General features: G+C 41.2%; 1 protein-coding gene across 1 annotated transcript in view; it reads right to left on the minus strand.

Annotated features, from left to right (window-relative positions):
• The window catches only part of trhde.2 (thyrotropin releasing hormone degrading enzyme, tandem duplicate 2), a 203,567-nt gene that overhangs the window by 181,935 nt on the left and 1,409 nt on the right, over nucleotides 1–20,223 (minus strand). The window contains 2 exon segments of the mRNA XM_034163107.1: nucleotides 10,464–10,708; nucleotides 19,910–20,223. The exon segment at nucleotides 19,910–20,223 is cut by the window's right edge and continues 204 nt beyond it. Of these exon segments, the coding sequence (XP_034018998.1) occupies nucleotides 10,464–10,708; nucleotides 19,910–20,223 (559 nt within the window).

The following is a 20,223-nucleotide window of genomic DNA, read 5'->3' on the forward strand; positions in this document are numbered from 1 at the left end:
TAATTAAAGAATCCGCCTGATGAAAAGTTCAAATAAATAACTAAAAAAAAGCAGGTTAGATTTTTCAGAAGGCATCAAAAGAAACTCTCAGACTGCTTTCTCATAGGGCCCCTTCACACATAGTACAAATGTGGCTGAATTACACATGAAGCAGGAATCGTATGCAACACATGTAAAATCTGAGCTGCTGTTGCTACAACTATTTGCGCACACCAGTGGCTGAAAGAGTGTGCGCTGTGAGAGCCCATTCCATACCTTTTGTGGCAGGTGTCGGCCAAATTCTAGGTGACACATATGAACATCCAACACCGCTCACTTGGCACTTAGAAAATGTGTGGCCATTTGCACTGTTAGCACGAAAACCGTCAGCAAATGGTCACTTTTGAGCTGGCAGTGAAATTTCTCTAAGTTTCCCCACGACTGTGGAGTTGCCGAGTACACATGTCACGTGCCAGAGTGTTGGCTCCCCCCACAACACGTGTGTGTGTGTTTTCAATGTATAAAAACTACAAGGTCTTTAAAAACAAGGATTTCAGAACACAGATCTAAGATTTGCAACCATGACATCAAAAGTTCACTCAGGTATCTAGGTATTGAACATACCTAGATACATGTCCATCCTAACAATCAAGGTTGTGACATGAACAATTTGCTTCTCAAAAGAGAAGCCTTTTGGAGCTACACATTGAATACACTTCCCCCCAGGGGTTTAAATGAGGATTTTGATCTGAGACCTTTTCTATGATTGTGAAAGGTTCCCTCTTTACAGCGTGTGTCTATTTATACATGTCTATTTATATATTTATATTTACACACACACATACATACATACATATAAATTGTGGTTTTATCATTGTAGGTATTTTTGGCTGTGGTGCTTACTGCATCGCTCTAAGACAGGGGTGGGCAATTAATTTTTACAAGGGGCCACATAGGGAACCTGAATTATGTCCAAGGGCCACACCATCGATAACTCGCCTGTCTCCCATTACAAATTTTTTACAAAAAATTACCTATTTAATAGCTTTTATAGGTAATTTTTATTATTGTAATAATATGTAAATATTTAAATATACCTAAATAAACCTCTCTGATTTGCAACACACAAGCTTGACATTTTTAATATATGTAATAATAATCACAGACCTCATGAGGGCCGGACAGAGACATGCAAAGGGCCGCATGTGGCCCCCGGGCCGCAGTTTGCCCAGGTCTGCTCTAAGACATACTTATCATATCATACATGATCAGTTTTCTAATAACACTAAAATACTGTATGATGGTTCACACCTGATGTTTGTATTTTATTGTTTGAAATAAGATAACCACAAAATGTTTCTCTTTTTATTTTTCATTGGGTTGGTTGTCAGGTGTAAGTAATTAGTATCAGTACATATACAGGTGTGCCTAATGGCACTAATTATGTCTGAAGAAGGGCAGCATCTGAAACGTCACTACCGCTATTGGTGTCTAAATAAAGCTCTTTGCATGGGAGCACTCAGGGTTGTGCGGATTTTTGCTTTGATACATGTCTGTCTGACAGGACACGCGTGAGCGGCACACTGCAGGACTATATGACAAGCCAACAGTCCGACAAATGCGCTACTTTCAGTCACATATCAGCAGAAATACCCCATAAATGCCGTTTGGTCAGTTATCACAGCACTTTGCCTTTTTTTTAAATACATTTATGTCCTTGTTGATTTCAGGCATTTTCCACACTTTTTACAGGACAGCAATGGTAGCGCAGTGGTAAAGATTCTGGCTGGCAAACAGAGCTTTTGTAAATTACAGGTTCGAATCCCGCGGATGGCATGTATGTGGCATTTTTTTTTTCACAGCAGCTGTGTGATGTGGTTACACATGCTCCAGCTGCTCAATTTCAAATTATTTCATTTATATAACGCCAAATCACAAGAAGTTGCCTCAAGGCGCTTCACACAAGTAAGGTCTAACCTTACTTGTGTGTACTTACCTTAGGAGAGCTGATGGTCTAGTGGTTAAGGCAAGATCCTCGGTTCAAATCACTAAGGGCCCTTGGGCAAGGTCTTTAATCCCCTATTGCTACTGGTGTGTAGTGAGTGTCTTGTATGGCAGCACCCTCACATCAGGGTGAATGTGAGGCATTATTGTAAAGCGTTTTGAGCGTCTGATGCAGATGTAAAAGCGCTATATAAATGCAGTCCATTTAACCTTACCAAACCCTCACACTGTGTTCCCGCTGCAATGGTGTTTGTACACGCTTGTGCACGACACCGTCGCATGCATGAACCCATCGCAGCGGGTTCGTTCACGCCTGCCCATTGGCTCAATGTTTTCGTGGTTCGCTCATACGAGCTGTTCCAGTGTGATTCGCCCTGATTTGTACTTATTCATACTATGTGTGGAGGGGCCCTCAAATGGACTGCATTTTATATTTCCATCTGCACACACCAATGTCAGGGTGCTGCCATGCAAGGTGCTCACTACACACCTGGAGCAACTAGCGGATTAAGGACCTTGCCCAAGGACCCTTAGTGATTTTCCTCTGGTCTCAAACCCAACACTTAACCACTCGACCATCACCTCTCTTCCTTTTAAACATTTTGAGAAACAGACATCAATAATGTTTGTTTGGTTTCTTTGTGTATTTGTTTTGATGTTGGTGCATACAACAAGATCCTGTTTAAAAAATTAAATAACTCAACCTTCAATAATTTGGCTATAATGTTGCACCTGCTTTAGCCAACAACAATAAAAAAACATCAGGTCCAGTCTGAGAGTGTGTGCTGGTGCTGTACTTTACCGCATCCACAACACCAAGGACCCGCCTTGGGTCCTGGATGGCAACCAACCAGGCAGACAACTGGTCCGTTCCCCCAGCTCTCTATCTAAAAAATTATGATTTTCTTTTCTTGTTCCACCCTCACTAGACAAAAACAAACAAAAAAATGAATTGTTTTTAAAAGAGCATCCAAGCTTCACTCTCCGAATGGGGTGATTATGATTTGGCGGGTTCATGAACGTCAGTTTGTGGACCTTGTCTCATCCACAGCAATTTAATTTCAGTGTTGAAAACAGTATTTTCCAATAATATAAATGGCATATCCTCTAAGTATTTAATAACACCCACAGCATTATGGGGGGTGAGATCACCAAGAGTTTACTCCAATTTTATATAGAAGTGCTGATGGGGATATTCCTCCACTTTATGTCTTCAACAGCAATATCACACACACACACACACACAAAATAAACACCACTGTATTGTGTTTTAAATACAGGTATGAATAAATAAATCAAATCACAACAAACAGTTGCCCCAAGGCGCCTTATATTGTAAGGCAAGGCCATACAATAATTACGGAAAAACCCCAACAGTCAAAACGACCCCCTGTGAGCAAGCACTTGGCAACAGTGGGAAGGAAAAACTCCCTTTTAACAGGAAGAAACCTCCAGCAGAACCAGGCTCAGGGAGGGGCAGTCTTCTGCTGGGACTGGTTGGGGCTGAGGGAGAGAACCAGGAAAAAGACATGCTGTGGAGGGGAGCAGAGATCAATCACTAATGATTAAATGTAGAGTGGTGCATACAGAGCAAAAAGAGAAAGAAACACTCAGTGCATCATGGGAACCCCCCAGCAGTCTAACTCTATAGCAGCATAACTAAGGGATGGTTCAGGGTCACCTGATCCAGCCCTAACTATAAGCTTTAGCAAAAAGGAACGTTTTAAGCCTAATCTTAAAAGTAGAGAGGGTGTCTGTCTCCCTGATCTGAATTGGGAGCTGGTTCCACAGGAGAGGAGCCTGAAAGCTGAAGGCTCTGCCTCCCATTCTACTCTTACAAACCCTAGGAACTACAAGTAAGCCTGCAGTCTGAGAGCGAAGCGCTCTATTGGGGTGATATGGTACTATGAGGTCCCTAAGATAAGATGGGACCTGATTATTCAAAACCTTATAAGTAAGAAGAAGAATTTTAAATTCTATTCTAGAATTAACAGGAAGCCAATGAAGAGAGGCCGATATGGATGAGATATGCTCTCTCCTTCTAGTCCCTGTCAGTACTCTAGCTGCAGCATTTTGAATTAACTGAAGGCTTTTCAGGGAACTTTTAGGACAACCTGATAATAATGAATTACAATAGTCCAGCCTAGGTGAAATAAATGCATGAATTAGTTTTTCAGCATCACTCTGAGACAAGACCTTTCTAATTTTAGAGATATTGCGCAAATGCAAAAAAGCAGTCCTACATATTTGTTTAATATGCGCATTGAATGACATATCCTCATCAAAAATAACTCCAAGATTTCTCACAGTATTACTAGAGGTCAGGGTAATGCCATCCAGAGTAAGGATCTGGTTAGACACCATGTTTCTAAGATTTGTGGGGCCAAGTACAATAACTTCAGTTTTATCTGAGTTTAAAAGCAGTAAATTAGAGGTCATCCATGTCTTTATGTCTGTAAGACAATCCTGCAGTTTAGCTAATTGGTGTGTGTCCTCTGGCTTCATGGATAGATAAAGCTGAGTATCATCTGCGTAACAATGAAAATTTAAGCAATGCCGTCTAATAATACTGCCTAAGGGAAACATGTATAAAGTGAATAAAATTGGTCCTATCACAGAACCTTGTGGAACTCCATAATTAACCTTAGTCTGTGAAGAAGATTCCCCATTTACATGAACAAATTGTAATCTATTAGATAAATATGATTCAAACCACCGCAGCGCAGTGCCTTTAATACCTATGGCATGCTCTAATCTCTGTAATAAAATTTTATGGTCAACAGTATCAAAAGCAGCACTGAGGTCTAACAGAACAAGCACAGAGATGAGTCCACTGTCTGAGGCCATAAGAAGATCATTCTTAACCTTCACTAATGCTGTTTCTGTACTATGATGAATTCTAAAACCTGACTGAAACTCTTCAAATAGACCATTCCTCTGCAGATGATCAGTTAGCTGTTTTACAACTACCCTTTCAAGAATTTTTGAGAGAAAAGGAAGGTTGGAGATTGGCCTATAATTAGCTAAGATAGCTGGGTCAAGTGATGGCTTTTTAAGTAATGGTTTAATTACTGCCACCTTAAAAGCCTGTGGTAGCCAACTAATAAAGATAGATTGATCATATTTAAGATCGAAGCATTAATTAATGGTAGGGCTTCCTTGAGCAGCCTGGTAGGAATGGGGTCTAACAGACATGTTGATGGTTTGGAGGAAGTAACTAATGAAAATAACTCAGACAGAACAATCGGAGAGAAAGAGTCTAACCAAATACCGGCATCGCTGAAAGCAGCCAAAGATAACGATACGTCTTTGGGATGGTTATGAGTAATTTTTTCTCTAATAGTTAAAATTTTATTGGCAAAGAAAGTCATGAAGTCATTACTAGTTAAAGTTAAAGGAATACTCGGCTCAATAGAGCTCTGACTCTTTGTCAGCCTGGCTACAGTGCTGAAAAGAAACCTGGGGTTGTTCTTATTTTCTTCAATTAGTGATGAGTAGTAAGATGTCCTAGCTTTACGGAGGGCTTTTTTATAGAGCAACAGACTCTTTTTCCAGGCTAAGTGAAGATCTTCTAAATTAGTGAGATGCCATTTCCTCTTCAACTTACGGGTTATCTGCTTTAAGCTGCGAGTTTGTGAGTTATACCACGGAGTCAGGCACTTCTGATTTAAGGCTCTCTTTTTCAGAGGAGCTACAGCATCCAAAGTTGTCTTCAATGAGGATGTAAAACTATTGACGAGATACTCTATCTCTTACAGAGTTTAGGTAGCTACTCTGCCCTGTGTTGGTATATGGCATTAGAGAACATAAAGAAGGAATCATATCCTTAAACCTAGTTACAGCGCTTTCTGAAAGACTTCTAGTGTAATGAAACTTATTCCACACTGCTGGGTAGTCCATCAGAGTAAATGTAAATGTTATTAAGAAATGATCAGACAGAAGGGAGTTTTCAGGGAATACTGTTAAGTCTTCAATTTCCATACCATAAGTCAGAACAAGATCTAAGATATGATTAAAGTGGTGGGTGGACTCATTTACATTTTGAGCAAAGCCAATTGAGTCTAATAATAGATTAAATGCAGTGTTGAGGCTGTCATTCTCAGCATCTGTGTGGATGTTAAAATCACCCACTATAATTATCTTATCTGAGCTAAGCACTAAGTCATACAAAAGGTCTGAAAATTCACAGAGAAACTCACAGTAACGACCAGGTGGACGATAGATAACAACAAATAAAACTGGTTTTTGGGACTTCCAGTTTGGATGGACAAGACTAAGAGTCAAGCTTTCAAATGAATTAAAGCTCTGTCTGAGTTTTTAATTAATTAATAAGCTGGAATGGAAGATTGCTACTAATCCTCCGCCCCGGCCCGTGCTACGAGCATTCTGGCAGTTAGTGTGACTCGGGGGTGTTGACTCATTTAAACTAACATATTCATCCTGTTGTAACCAGGTTTCTGTAAGGCAGAATAAATCAATATGTTGATCCATTATTATATCATTTACTAACAGGGACTTAGAGGAGAGAGACCTAATGTTTAATAGACCACATTTAACTGTTTTAGTCTGTGGTGCAGTTGAAGGTGCTATATTATTTTTTCTTTTTGAATTTTTATGCTTAAATAGATTTTTACTGGTTATTGGTGGTCTGGGAGCAGGCACCGTCTCTACGGGGATGGGGTAATGAGGGGATGGCAGGGGGAGAGAAGCTGCAGAGAGGTGTGTAAGACTACAACTCTGCTTCCTGGTCCCAACCCTGGATAGTCACGGTTTGGAGGATTTAAGAAAATTGGCCAGATTTCTAGAAATGAGAGCTGCTCCATCCAAAGTGTGATGGATGCCGTCTCTCCTAACAAGACCAGGTTTTCCCCAGAAGCTTTGCCAATTATCTATGAAGCCCACATCATTTTTTGGACACCACTCAGACAGCCAGCAATTCAAGGAGAACATGCGGCTAAACATGTCACTCCCGGTCCGATTGTGGAGGGGCCCAGAGAAAACTACAGAGTCCGACATTGTTTTTGCAAAGTTACACACCGATTCAATGTTAATTTTAGTGACCTTTTAGTGAGGGCTTTAAATAAATAAAGCATACTCTTGTGAATTCCCTGAAAGAAAATCCAGGGCAGTCCACACTGTGGTGATGTTCCCGTGCATGTTTCTGGGCCCCAAACAGATTTTACTCACATGCTTTCCAACATTTTATAGCCGCATTTTCCACCCAGTTTGATCATCTCATAATTATGCAAATAAATGAATAAATAAAGTGCCAAATGTGGATAGTTCAAACCTTAAGGCTTCAATCCATAAATCCACAACTTTACTTGGATATACGCATCTGTTTACTCACTTCGCTGTGCGAGAAAACAGTCACGTACAAAAAAGGCGTGGAAAAAAACAAGCTTGACAACAAAACCTTCAGGCTTTTAATCCAGACTATTCAAACAAACAAACAAACAAAGTAACAACTAATGGAAAGTTATGATGGTGCTGCAGTGGTGCAGAAAACACACTTCATACAAATTTGAACTTTATGGAAAGAAATGAACATGTATGTCCTCCTCCCTATTACAAACAGCTGATTTATTACTGAAGCAGGAACAAGGACTCCCTGTGGACCCGCGTATATCCGAGTGTCTGTGTGACGGGAATCCTGATGCTATTAGGATACGTGACACACTGGACCCATGCAGGATCTTCCAGTGTCGGGTAATGAGCATTTTTATTGGTCAGAAGCGCCCACAGTTCGATGATCTTGCAGAAGACGACTGGTGAAAATCTAATTACATCAATCAGTCTTAATTTTGACAACATATTTTGGTCAAATATCACAAGATTGAATGTCAACATACCAACATTTAATATAAACAGCGGCATGCTCCAAACCCCGTGAGGCCTTAATGTAGAGTGACAATATTTTGAATTTATTACACTGTGATTTCTGATGAATAATGTCAGGAAAAGCTACAGAAGGATGAATGTTTTCTTCTTTCACCTTCCACCAAAAAAAACAACTGGAATCAGGCTTTTTCTCTTTTTTTTTTTTGGTCACTGACAGGCACAGTTGGCAGTGACTGAAATATTTTTTTTTAAATAAAATCACAAGTAGACAACGCTAACATGCAAAGATCTCTAAAATGTGCTTTTTGGGGCATGATAGCTTGTGAATCTGTGATACGCCATGACTGACCAAGATCTCTTTGCGCAGTATGCTGAGGGTTGTGAAAAAGAGAATCACATGACTGAAAAATGGCTGCTCACGAGCATGTTTGCTTTAATGTAGTGATTGTCAGAGCTGATGTGCTGATGCCTGATGAGGAACAGCACCGTGTGCGCTGCAGGCTGATATGTGCCGCGGGCCTCCAGTTAGACAGCTCTACTTTACACAGATGACTGTAGTACATGGGATAACGCTCAGCACGGGATGCTTACAGCTCCCGTTTCTTTGCAGTGCACATGCTTCCATGTAGATCCCTAATTAGCATTAATGACATTAGCGCCGACTTCTCTAATTCCTGACTCGTACTGAAGGGAGCAGGTTTCTATTCTACGTGATGTTTAAGAAATGAGGTTACTGCAGAAAGTCAGCAGTAACGAGGTTTCTGTCAGCCGCAGCATTAAACTTTAACTAACAGGTTGTTGTGTTGTGATCGAGCTCTGCTGGTCTGTCAGCCACTTATTGATCCAATATTGATCCAAACTGCAGCAACCAGTGAGTTTGGGAGCAGTGGTGAAAACATGCTCAAAACAAACCACACTGGTTCAGAAATTCAGAACATGTGTATTCAAAGTGTTATTGGTGTGACAGGTTTAAATATCAAACTACACATTATTAACCCCTTAATGCCCGAATTTATATAGCTGTATATAAAAAAATGTTTTGTGTGTGTTTTTGCCTTTAAGTAGATGGTAATAATGTTGAGATTATTAATTTCACTTTTGCACAAAAACTAGATAGTAATATTGGGTATTCTGGTAATGACTTTATATTATAATGTTATAATAATAATGATGGTATGTTGCAAATTTGCGACAACAGGCATATAAGTCAATTTGGTAAGTTGCATATTTGAGTCAGAGATTGTAGCATATATGCGACGATGGGCGTTAAGGGGTTAAAGTGTGAGCACAGCTAAATTTGTCCCTTTCTAACAGTTTATGTCACTGACTGCTGATTGCAGAATGCTGGCGTCCAGCATGAATATGTTACGTAAACATCCACACATCACTTTATCATTCAGTCCTGCTTCCATGGAGTATGGAGTGCTGTTTGTAGAGTGATGCTAATTCTAAATAAAAGATTATTCACCTTTAGTCACAATAACAGCAAAAAAGCATCAGGTTACATGATTTTTAGATAATTTTCTTATAACATTTAGGTTGAAAACAGAAAATATTAACCCTACTTTCTACTATCTGTGTATTTTCGATCTATACTGTATGTGTATTTATCTTTTATATGTGTGTGCACACGCTAGTTATAAGATTAGACAAAATATTTAACTAAACATTCACGTAGACAGAAATGTTTAAATATTATACATTTAATTAAGTCTAAATATTTACTCAAATGTTTATTTAGCTAAATATTAAATAGCATATATAAACACTGAAGTTGATACTAAAAGTTTAGCATAATATTTAGATTAATTTGCACAATATTTTGTTCCTCATTTGTGTAAATATTTCTAGTTGTCTTTTAAATTATTTAGCATTTTAGAGTGAAAAAATGATACCATTTAAACATTTTGCTAAATAAGTGTCCTTACATTAAAAGGTTTTGTATACAAGATTATAATTTTAATAAAAAAAAGTGAGCAAAAAGTAATTAGCTGAAGATTTTGCTGTAATTCTGACTAACTGTGGAAAGATGAAATCATTAAGTTGAGCATATATTCATTTACAAATGTCATCCTGTAAATGAAGCCGCCAACTGTGGATGATTGAGAGTGAACACAAACTGTTTAAATTTAGCAGCGTGATCCTTACCATGGCGTGAACAAATCTTTGGCAGGGAAGACTTTGATCTCATCATTTGCAACAGGCTGTGATAAAGTGTTTCTATTTAATGCAGAATGATCACATTTTGTGCAAGTGGCGGTGCCACATTTAAGTCTGAACAGGGCATTGATGACGACTTCCTGTGCTCCATCAAGTGGCAGCTAAGTCCTGAAAAAAAACGTTATGCCCCTCACAGATGGAGGCTGTGGCAAGACAAAGTCATGCATGAAATAATAAATGTATCAGCACACCATCTGTTTCCCGTAAGCAATGTGGGGATGAAATCTGATGTGGAAACAAATGTGCAATAGGGACTTATGAGAAATTCACAAGGACGGAGGCAGAATTGTGCGTGGGTGGATGGGTGCAGCATGCACCCTTGCTGAGCGTCGCATGAAACTTAATCAATGTCCTGGAAGCGCTGACCTTTTCTCACCGACCCACCTGCTGCTGTGAGAAAAAGCTTTCTGTGTGCATACCGTCGCTCCCGCTGCAGGGTGTACGAGCTCCGGAAGAAGCCCAGCAGCTCGTCCTCGATGGCTGCGTCGAAGCTCACGTTCAGCCGGTACACTCGCATAGGCTTCAGCTCGCGGTGCAGCACCACTACGTACATCTGATTGGACGGGAAGGGGAAGTGGCGGTGGACACGCATGACTCCGCCCCCAGGCCTGTTGGTAGGGCGACCACCAGCCCCGCTCTCTGCTGTAACTGATACCCGGTCCACCTGGAAGAAGAGAACATATGAGTTGTTTATAATGTTCATAATTAAGAGAAAGTTTCTGCTCCAACTTTCCATTAAGATCTGCGGCAAAAGATACAATGATTACAAAAAGTATTTGTAGACTTTTGCTCATTTCTCTGGCTGAGTTGATGAAGTAACTGCTGTATAATAGACACAAAGCTAATTTTCTCGCTTGAGGAAGTGTTTTATCTGCAGATCTGTAGAAACTTTTAAAATTGTTCATGCAGCACAGTCCTCTGATCTGCTGTCCGTCTGCGAGCTCAGCATGACGACTGAACAAATGTGACTTTTTTCTGACTTCTAAACTCAGTTTGCACTGGCTTCATATCAGTAACCTGATCACCATCATATACAGTCACTAACACAGAACGACAGAGAAAACTAACAAAACTACCATTTTAATAATCGTGTTTTTCTCCAAATGGTAACTTTAAGGTATCATTAGCCTCACACACAGAGGGCACCAGCAAACATTAGCCTCACGCACAGAGGGCACCAGCTAACATTAGCCTCACGCACAGAGGGCACCAGCTAACATTAGCCGCATGCACAGAGGGCACCAGCTAACATTAGCCTCAAGCACAGAGGGCACCAGCTAACATTAGCCTCACGCACAGAGGGCACCAGCAAACATTAGCCTTACGCACACACAGAGGGCACCAGCTAACATTAGCCTCATGCACAGAGGGCACCAGCTAACATTAGCCTCATGCACAGAGGGCACCAGCAAACATTAGCCTCACGCACACACAGAGGGCACCAGCTAACATTAGACTCACGCACACACAGAGGGCACCATCAAACATTAGCGTCACGCACACACAGAGGGCACCAGCTAACATTAGCCTCACGCACACACAGAGGGCACCATCAAACATTAGCCTCACGCACACACAGAGGGCACCATCAAACATTAGCCTCACGCACACACAGAGGGCACCAGCTACCAATTGCCTCACGCACACACAGAGGGCACCAGCTAACATTAGCCTCACGCACACACAGAGGGCACCATCAAACATTAGCCTCACGCACACACAGAGGGCACCAGATAAGATTAGCCTCATGCACACACAGAGGGCACCAGCTAACATTAGCCTCACGCACACACAGAGGTCACCAGCTAACATTAGCCTCACGCACACACAGAGGTCACCAGCTAACATTAGCCTCACGCACACACAGAGGGTACCAGCTAACATTAGCCTCACGGGCACACAAAGGTCACCAGCTAACCGTAGCCTCACAGACACATAAAGGGTACCAGCTAACATTAGCCTCACGCTCACACAAAGGCCACCAGCTAGCATTAGCCTCACACACACACACAGACGGTACCAGCTAACATTAGCCTCAGAAACACACACACACACAGACGGTACCAGCTAACATTAGCCTCACACACACACACACACACACACACACACACACACACACACACACACACGTACCAGCTAACAGTAGCCTCACACACACGCACACACACACACACACACACAGATGGTACCACCTAACATTAGCCTCACACACACGCACACACACAGATGGTACCACCTAACAGTAGCCTCACACACACACACAAAGGGCACCAGCTAACATTAGCCTCACACACACACACACACACACACACACACACACACACACACACACACACACACACACACACACACACACACACACACACACACAGAGGGCACCAGCTAACATCAGCCTCACACACAGAGGGCACCAGCTAACATTAGCCTCACACACAGAGGGCACCAGCTGACATTAGCCTCAGACTACTCATAAACAGTATAGGCTGGGTTTCATACGTCTTGCTTTTGCCCTCAGACAAAACAGTCAATCTGCATCATCCCAGTCTGCCCAGCTGTAAATGAGTAATAGGCTTGACTGGGGAAGTAACCTGTAATGGACTGGCATCCCGTCCAGGTGGAATAGCCTTTGACTGTATATAAATTGGACACAAATTCCATGATGTTACCTGTAGGTTTTTTTTTTTTTTTTTGAAGAGTAGGTTTGAAGCTCAAATGGGATGGGTACCAAATGTTACCAACTTAGCAGTGCCAGACTTCACCCCACTTCCAACCAACCCATAAAGAGATGGAGAATGGGTAAGACCTACATGACCTAGTTAAGTCAAATGAAGCCTGAACATGCCCCTGTCTTACCAAACAAGCTAAAGCTAACAGACTAACTTTGGTTCAGGTGTTTGCATTTTTATTTGTGGATTGGCAGGAAGTTTTCATTAAAAGTGGTTGGGGTGCAGATATTAAAAAGAATGACCGGCACATTGTCTCGGTAACCTTTGCACCATCAGTGCAACTAATGTAACCAAGCTACAAATACCTGCTAATTACTGTCAATAAACAAATTTAATAACATGAAAATATTAGTCAATGGAGCACAGAATTCATATATGGTCTGTTGGTACAATTAACAGCAGAACAAGCCATATTATCTCAGGTATTTATCATGAAATAGTCAGAAAGACAAATCCCATGGAATCTACTGATGCCCTGGACTCTCTAGCCAGTAGTCCCTGGACTCATTTCCCCTGCACACAGCTGTCACTCAAAGCAACCCTGCCCATAACCATTCATAACATATAGCTAAAATTGGTGAGTTATGAAAAAGAATTTTACAAAAATTCCAATACAAAAAGTTTTTTTGGGGGGGGGGGGGGGGGATCAGGCAGTAATGCTTATTTCTGCTGTATTTGCTTTTGCAGCCAGCCTCCAGAGGCTGTTCAAGGAACTGCAAGATGTACCACTTCTGTGTTTGCTTCATTTTTCAGCACTGGATGCTGGGTCTTGGGAGATGCAGACTCTTTTCTGCTTCACACTATGGCAGAGGGGATAAGCCCCGGCCCAAAGGCCCTGAGTGCATGTACATCACTTACTACTTCCTTCTCACAAACACTAAGAGCTAACATTCACAATGTGGGCTGAGAAGTTTCTGTGCACATTTTCTTGTCTTTTGGCTGCTCTAGAAGATATATAGCATTAGCTAAGATTATTTTGGGCTTAAGAGTGCCTCCTTTTTCCTCACACAGAACATGAATATAAACCCAGGGAATAAGTATCCAATTACCCAAATACTTAAGAATGAGAATAGGTTTGGGGTTCCCTACACAGTATTTATAACATTTTGGAACAGTCATCCAGGAGACTGGCTCCTGTGCCTTGCTCAATGACCAAGAATTGTCATGGTTGCAGTTTGCTTTATTTGTTCATTGTAAAGTTGTTATTTTCTGGCAATTTCTGTGCTGATTTTAGATGAGAGGGAAGTCTGCTCAAGCTGTTGGCAATGGCAATATGGGAGAAATTAAATAATCAAATTTAGGATATAATCACTTGATGGGATAAAAGAGACTAGGACAATCAGGTTCAGGATGGAGAAATTAATTACCCTGTGAGATCATCAGCAGTGCATGATGGGAACAGAGCCCAGCAGCAGTGGAACGCTGCCCATTAGGAATCGTCGGCCAATCAAACAGCGTGTATGTGAGTGTGTGTTCTTTGATGAATGAGCAGATCGATACGAGAAGAGGGCCTGCTGACACACAGAGAAAACACCGGGATTAAAAGGATGTTTTTCAGGATTTTCCGGTGAGTCAGCGAACGCACCACCAAGCTGTGGTGATGCTTTCAAATGCTCTTTTCAGCCAAACTGTCTATTAATTATGTTTTCTCAATGCTGTCAAATGCATTTTGAAGCACCGACTGTCCCCGCTGTAGTTTAAGTACTTTTGTCAACTTTCTGTTGGGGTGGGAAATTACAAGATGTTCACGGTTCTCATGTACCTAACAGTGAGCGCTGCAGCTAACAAGGAAGAGATGAGTGCCACAGTTGGGGGCAACTCAGTCCAAAGGGACACAAAGGCACCTCAGATCACGATGTTAGGAAAAAAGTTGGTATGAAGGTCTTCTAGCAAACATCAAAACGATCTTTTGCATTTATTTTTCCACTGAGAACTTGACATTAATGCAGCATCACTATTGCATTTCTGGAGTGAAATACGAGTATTAATCTGTGTTTCAGGTAGTTTTATTGAAATTTGCAACAAACTGTATTCACCAAACTTTCCTCCAAGTAATCTGCACCAGTTGTTGACAAACTTCACCTTTGGTGATATCTGCTGTGGAAATCAGCAATGAACCTGCTGTACACTATGTAGGCTCAAGGGGATAAGCAGCGGGCTACAAATGTGTAGACCTGGGTCCGTTTCCCGGTCACACGACTCGTCTGTGTCCTTGGACAAGACACTTCATCTGCATTGCGCCAGTCCTTCCAGCTATAAATGGGTACCAGTCTTGATGGGGACGGAACATTATCCGGTGACTGGACCAAAACCAACGGGCCTGTATAGTATGATGCTGATTACCAATTACAAAGCATTTTGTTACTGCTGACCTAAATGGACGTGAACTATCAGTTAGCTATTACAGCACTTAATATGAAAGCAATTTTGCAAAAATCACTGCTACCAAAAAGAAAATCACTACAAAAATGCTGTTATGTGTCGGACGCAGCCCGGAGAACCGACCAGCGTTTGAAGCCAGGCCCCCCCAGCCATACAACAAATGCATCAACATGTTTGCAGTGAGTTAAAACATAAAACTGCCATGAACTGCCATGTACAGCAGATCCTTCTGCCTTTTTGTCAATGCTACTGCCTCTGAAACACACAATATAAATGGACTCACTGCAATTTTGTAAACTTTCCCTTTTACTTTTGCAGATACCCTTCTCTCACAAATCACTGCTGACACTCTTCTCCACCGTTCCTGCACTTGCTTCACCTCTCTAACATCCAAGTGTTTTAAACTCATCTTTCACCACTTCTACTCTTTGCAACTGCACCATTCTGCTGAATTTCCTCTCATTCAAAGACATCTACTCCATATTACTCCTACAGACTTTCATTCCCCTTCTCTCCAGAGTGTACCCCCACCTCTCCAAACTTGAATCAACCTGGTCTCCAAACATCATAGTCCACAGAGAATCCCGTCTGATCTCATCCATCAACTTGTCCATCACTACTGCAAACAAGAAAGGACTCAAACCAGATTCTTGATGTAATCCCACCTCCACCTTTAACCCACCTGTCATCATATTCTGCAACACGCTCGCATACTTGTCTGCCACATTCGACTCACTCATAGAATATTGCAACTTTTCTCTTGGCACTCTGTCATAAGCTTTCTCTAAATCCACAACTGCACAGTGCAAATCCTTCACCCTTTCTCTATACTTCTCCATCAGCACACTAAGCTGAAACATCTCATCTGTAGTCCTCTCTCAGCATGAAACTGTATTGCTGCTCTCAGATCTTTACCTCTTTTCAGCTTCCACTACTCTTTCCAATAACTTCATGCTGTGGCTGATCGACTTTATGCCTCTGTAGTTAAGCTGCTCAGCACAACACCTTTGTTCTTAAAAAGAAGAAGAAGAAGAAGAAGAAGAAAAAAAAAATGCCCATACACTCCTCAGTTATACTCTTATTTTTCAAGATTTTACTAAACCAACAAATTAAAAACTACACTGCCATCTCTTCCACATTTCTATACCTACACTGGTATGTCATCTGGACCAGCCACCTTTCCACTCTTCATAACTGTCCTCACTTCATCCCAACTAATCCTAAGAACTTGCTTATTCTCTGACAATCATTCAACCTTGTCTCCTTTTCATTTTACGCGTATATTCATGATCATTTCCTCAAAGTGCTCCTTCCACCTTCTCTGAGCTGCACATTTAATTTGGCACAGAATTTACACTGGATAGCATCCTGAGGCAATCTGGCACTAAGAGGGCACCCCTTAGTGGCCAAGTTATTTAATTTCAAATAATGGCCTGAAATTTAACTGCAGCATGTGTAGGTTACAGCATCAGTGTTTTAGGTTTCAGAATATGTTCAGCAAGAATTAAAGTGTGGCATTTGAAGTTAATCTACTGAAACGTAAAAGCAGTAATACGGTCTTTTTGTGACAAACATTCAATGCATTTTGTACTTGAAGCATTTTCTGGATAAAGTGCTTTTTGCAGGCCTCATTTCTTCCGCCTCTTTCTTCCTGCAGACCGTATTTTTTATCCAGGTTTCAGTTTTTGGCGTTACACTTCTTGACAATTCTTCTTTTCATGTTACATTAACTCTGAAGACACCTTAGGAGACTACCCTGGCTTAATTCACAGTACAGTCACACACAAACACGTGGCCGCAGGCTGTTTAATTGGCCTCTGCCCAAATTAGACAGATTTATCCCTCTCTCACATTAGCTGAGATGACCGGACTGAAAAATAACATCGCTCAGACATTTCTCTGAGGGTTTCTCTCAAAACAAAAGAAGGAAGGGGAAAAAAGGCTGAAACAGCAACTTTGACAGTTAATTAGCCTCATTAAGCAAATCTCTGAGGCCAAATCTGGAAATAAACTCTTTGTTAGACAGTGTGTTCTTCCAACACACATAGCAGACAACGGATGCAAAGACCGTTCTGAAAGAATCACCAGGAAGGACAAATTCACTGTCAACATTAACATGTAGGCTGTTTGATGGTGTGAACAATTCAAGACTGGATGATTAAAAAAAGATGGCGCAGTTTAGTGTAAATATAAGGCTTTACTACTGAGAAAATTCAACAGTTGCTGCTGTCCTACAACAACAACTGTACAATACCCTGTTTTTCGAAAATCTGGCATTTAGTCCACTGTTCAGAATCTATAGGGTGGAGTCACGAGTAACAAAGGTCATGTATCCTGTTACAAAGAACTGACTCACTCAATAAAACAAAGTTGATTTGTTATAGTCAATAAATACTAATCGTTTGACTGACTGTTGTTATGTGTGGGCTTGAAGGGCCATGGATTGACACTCTGTGCATGAAGTGTGGGAGATGCAGATGCACGTCGGCTCAGAGAATGAGAATAGATGTGGAATGAACTCATGTTACATCACGTCTGAATGTGACCCTTCTTGAGACGTGTGCAATCTACTGGAACATTTGAACTGCAGAACTTGCTTGTGGGATATGGAACCATCTTGGGGGAGAACTGAGGAACATCTGATTACAATGACTCATTTGGCATCAACACAAGCACCGACTTACTAATTGCAATCTATTTTCCAACCATCTGTCATTGTGAGCACTGGACTGTATATGGCTGATTAGCTCTCACATTTCTTTGCACTCCATGTTCTGAGCATTCTTTGTGCTTTTGTTTTATTTATTATGGTCACAGTAGACGACCACCCCACTGAGTCGGGTCTACTCAAACACCTGAGGGAGTTTTCCTTACCACCATCACCAGTTCCTTCCCACTGTAGCCAAGTGCTTGCTCACAGGGGGTCGTTTTGACCGTTGGGGTTTTACATAATTATTGTATGGCCTTGCCTTACAATATAAAGCGCCTTGGGGCAACTGTTTGTTGTGATTTGGCGCTATATAAAAAAATTGATTGATTGATTGATTGAGTGTGCTTGCTCATGCGTCGCATGTTGGGACAACATACGTTGTAATAACTTATGCTCTAAGTTGTCGCTGTACAAATAAATTGAACTTACAATCAACATCCAAAATGTTGATTTAACTTGTAATGTTGCATTGTACGCACCATGGCATAATGTCAATGCCCCTTTTTTCTTTGATAATTGTAAAAAGGATTGCTCATCACAACATATTAATCAGAAGATGTCATTCTGTAGAATCACTGAAGCTAGCTGGTGCCTCAGTTCATCTTTTCACAATTTCAGCACTTGGCTTTCTGTTCAGCGAAATGACACTAAAGAGAAACCTGTCTCAATTGCAGCTGGATGTAGATTTTTTTTATGCAGTACAAATTATGTGCACTGCAAATTTTCAAATTCTTTATTTTGAAGTCACATAATGAACACATGCAGACAAATCCTAAGCATGGTGAGTACCATGCTTTGACCTGAAATTCTGAACCGCATGGTGACTAAGATAGCCGATACTTCATTAAAAGTGAAATTAAAAAGTTCCGTTATTTTTCTCACAAAGAACCCCTTCAAGGGTTTTTCCCTATGTAAAAATACTTAAGTTTGAGCACCATATGGTATGTAAAAATAAATAACATTGGTGGTCACATTAGAAAGTAAACAATACATTTTCTAAAATATCTATTCAGAACATGATAAAATGTGTTCAAAATAAATCATATTTCATACTCGCTGAACTAGTCATTCTTTGCTTGATAATGTCCAAATAGTTTGAGGTCAACAAAACAAGCTCAGAGGGTAATTCTCATGGTGTAAGTCAAACAGTTGAGCTCAGGCTTGGATTTTAAGGATAACACTGGGAGTCACACTACAGACCTAGACTCCGAATTCATCTCAGTGTTCATCTGTCCTGTTAATGGTCTTTGTGGTTGCTGTGATGTATTTAATTAAATATCTGAAATGTGATTATGATATTCACAATTTTTTGTACTAATTATTAGAACTGAACAAGCATATTTTCCAATAAATTTGTGGTTCCAGTTGAACAAAGATGATAATTTAGCGGGGATTTTGTTTGTTTGTTTTATTTCCCTATAATTTGAACATGAAAACACAATCAAATGGGCAAAATGTCAAATCTAGTGCACTCTTCCCTCCCCTATGGTGCAGAAACAGGATGGAAGTGAAGAAACTGTTTGAGGCAGATAATGAATATATGCTGGCAGCATGGCAAGATTCCCAACAAGGAAGTTCTTCAGAGAGCAGGTCTCCCATCTACGGCAGATCTACTATACTGATGAATCTCAGATGGCTAGGCCATGTGGAGAGAATGGAATAAGAATGCCTACCTAGGCAGCTGCTGTATTCTCAGTTGTGCAAAGGAAGAAAATAAAGCAAAGACAAACGAGAAATGGAGAGGTATCGAACTTAACACTTGGAAACAACATGCAGATGACAGGCTTAAATGATCAGAGCATAAATACTAACATAGAATGGTCATCTTCACCTCGATGGACTGCATGATGATGATGAAACTGAACAGAGTTGAGTTTTTGTTCTGTTGGGTGAACCTTGGCAGCCATTACTATGTTCTCTAGGAAAACATGTTGAAACTTTTTTCTCTATTCTGCTATTTTATAGATTAAACTCTTAACGGCTGTGGCCATGTCACCAAACAGTAAATAATCTGAGTTTTCCATCTGGCCCACACCGGCCACCGTACCTCAAGGCGATCAGCATGCAGTACGATGAAGCGGGTGGCGTTGATACACTCCAGCTCGATGCTGACCTCTCCGGAAAAGGTGAAGTTGTCCATGTAGACCCCAAGCCGCAGGTCGTAGTGTCGCGGCCTCACCGAGCCCGACAGCCGAGGGTTCCTCCATGGCTGAGCCACCTCCTCCTCACCCCTCTCACCCATCCTCTCCCCTCTGCTTCCATTCAATTTCGCTGACCCGCCAGGTCCCCGCGAGCTCGACTCCCCTGGCATGCCGTTACGGTCTCTTCCATCACACTCCTCAAAGCGGATGCTGAGCACCA

This window comes from Thalassophryne amazonica, chromosome 22, assembly GCF_902500255.1.
Source record: "Thalassophryne amazonica chromosome 22, fThaAma1.1, whole genome shotgun sequence".
Classification (NCBI taxonomy): domain Eukaryota; kingdom Metazoa; phylum Chordata; class Actinopteri; order Batrachoidiformes; family Batrachoididae; genus Thalassophryne; species Thalassophryne amazonica.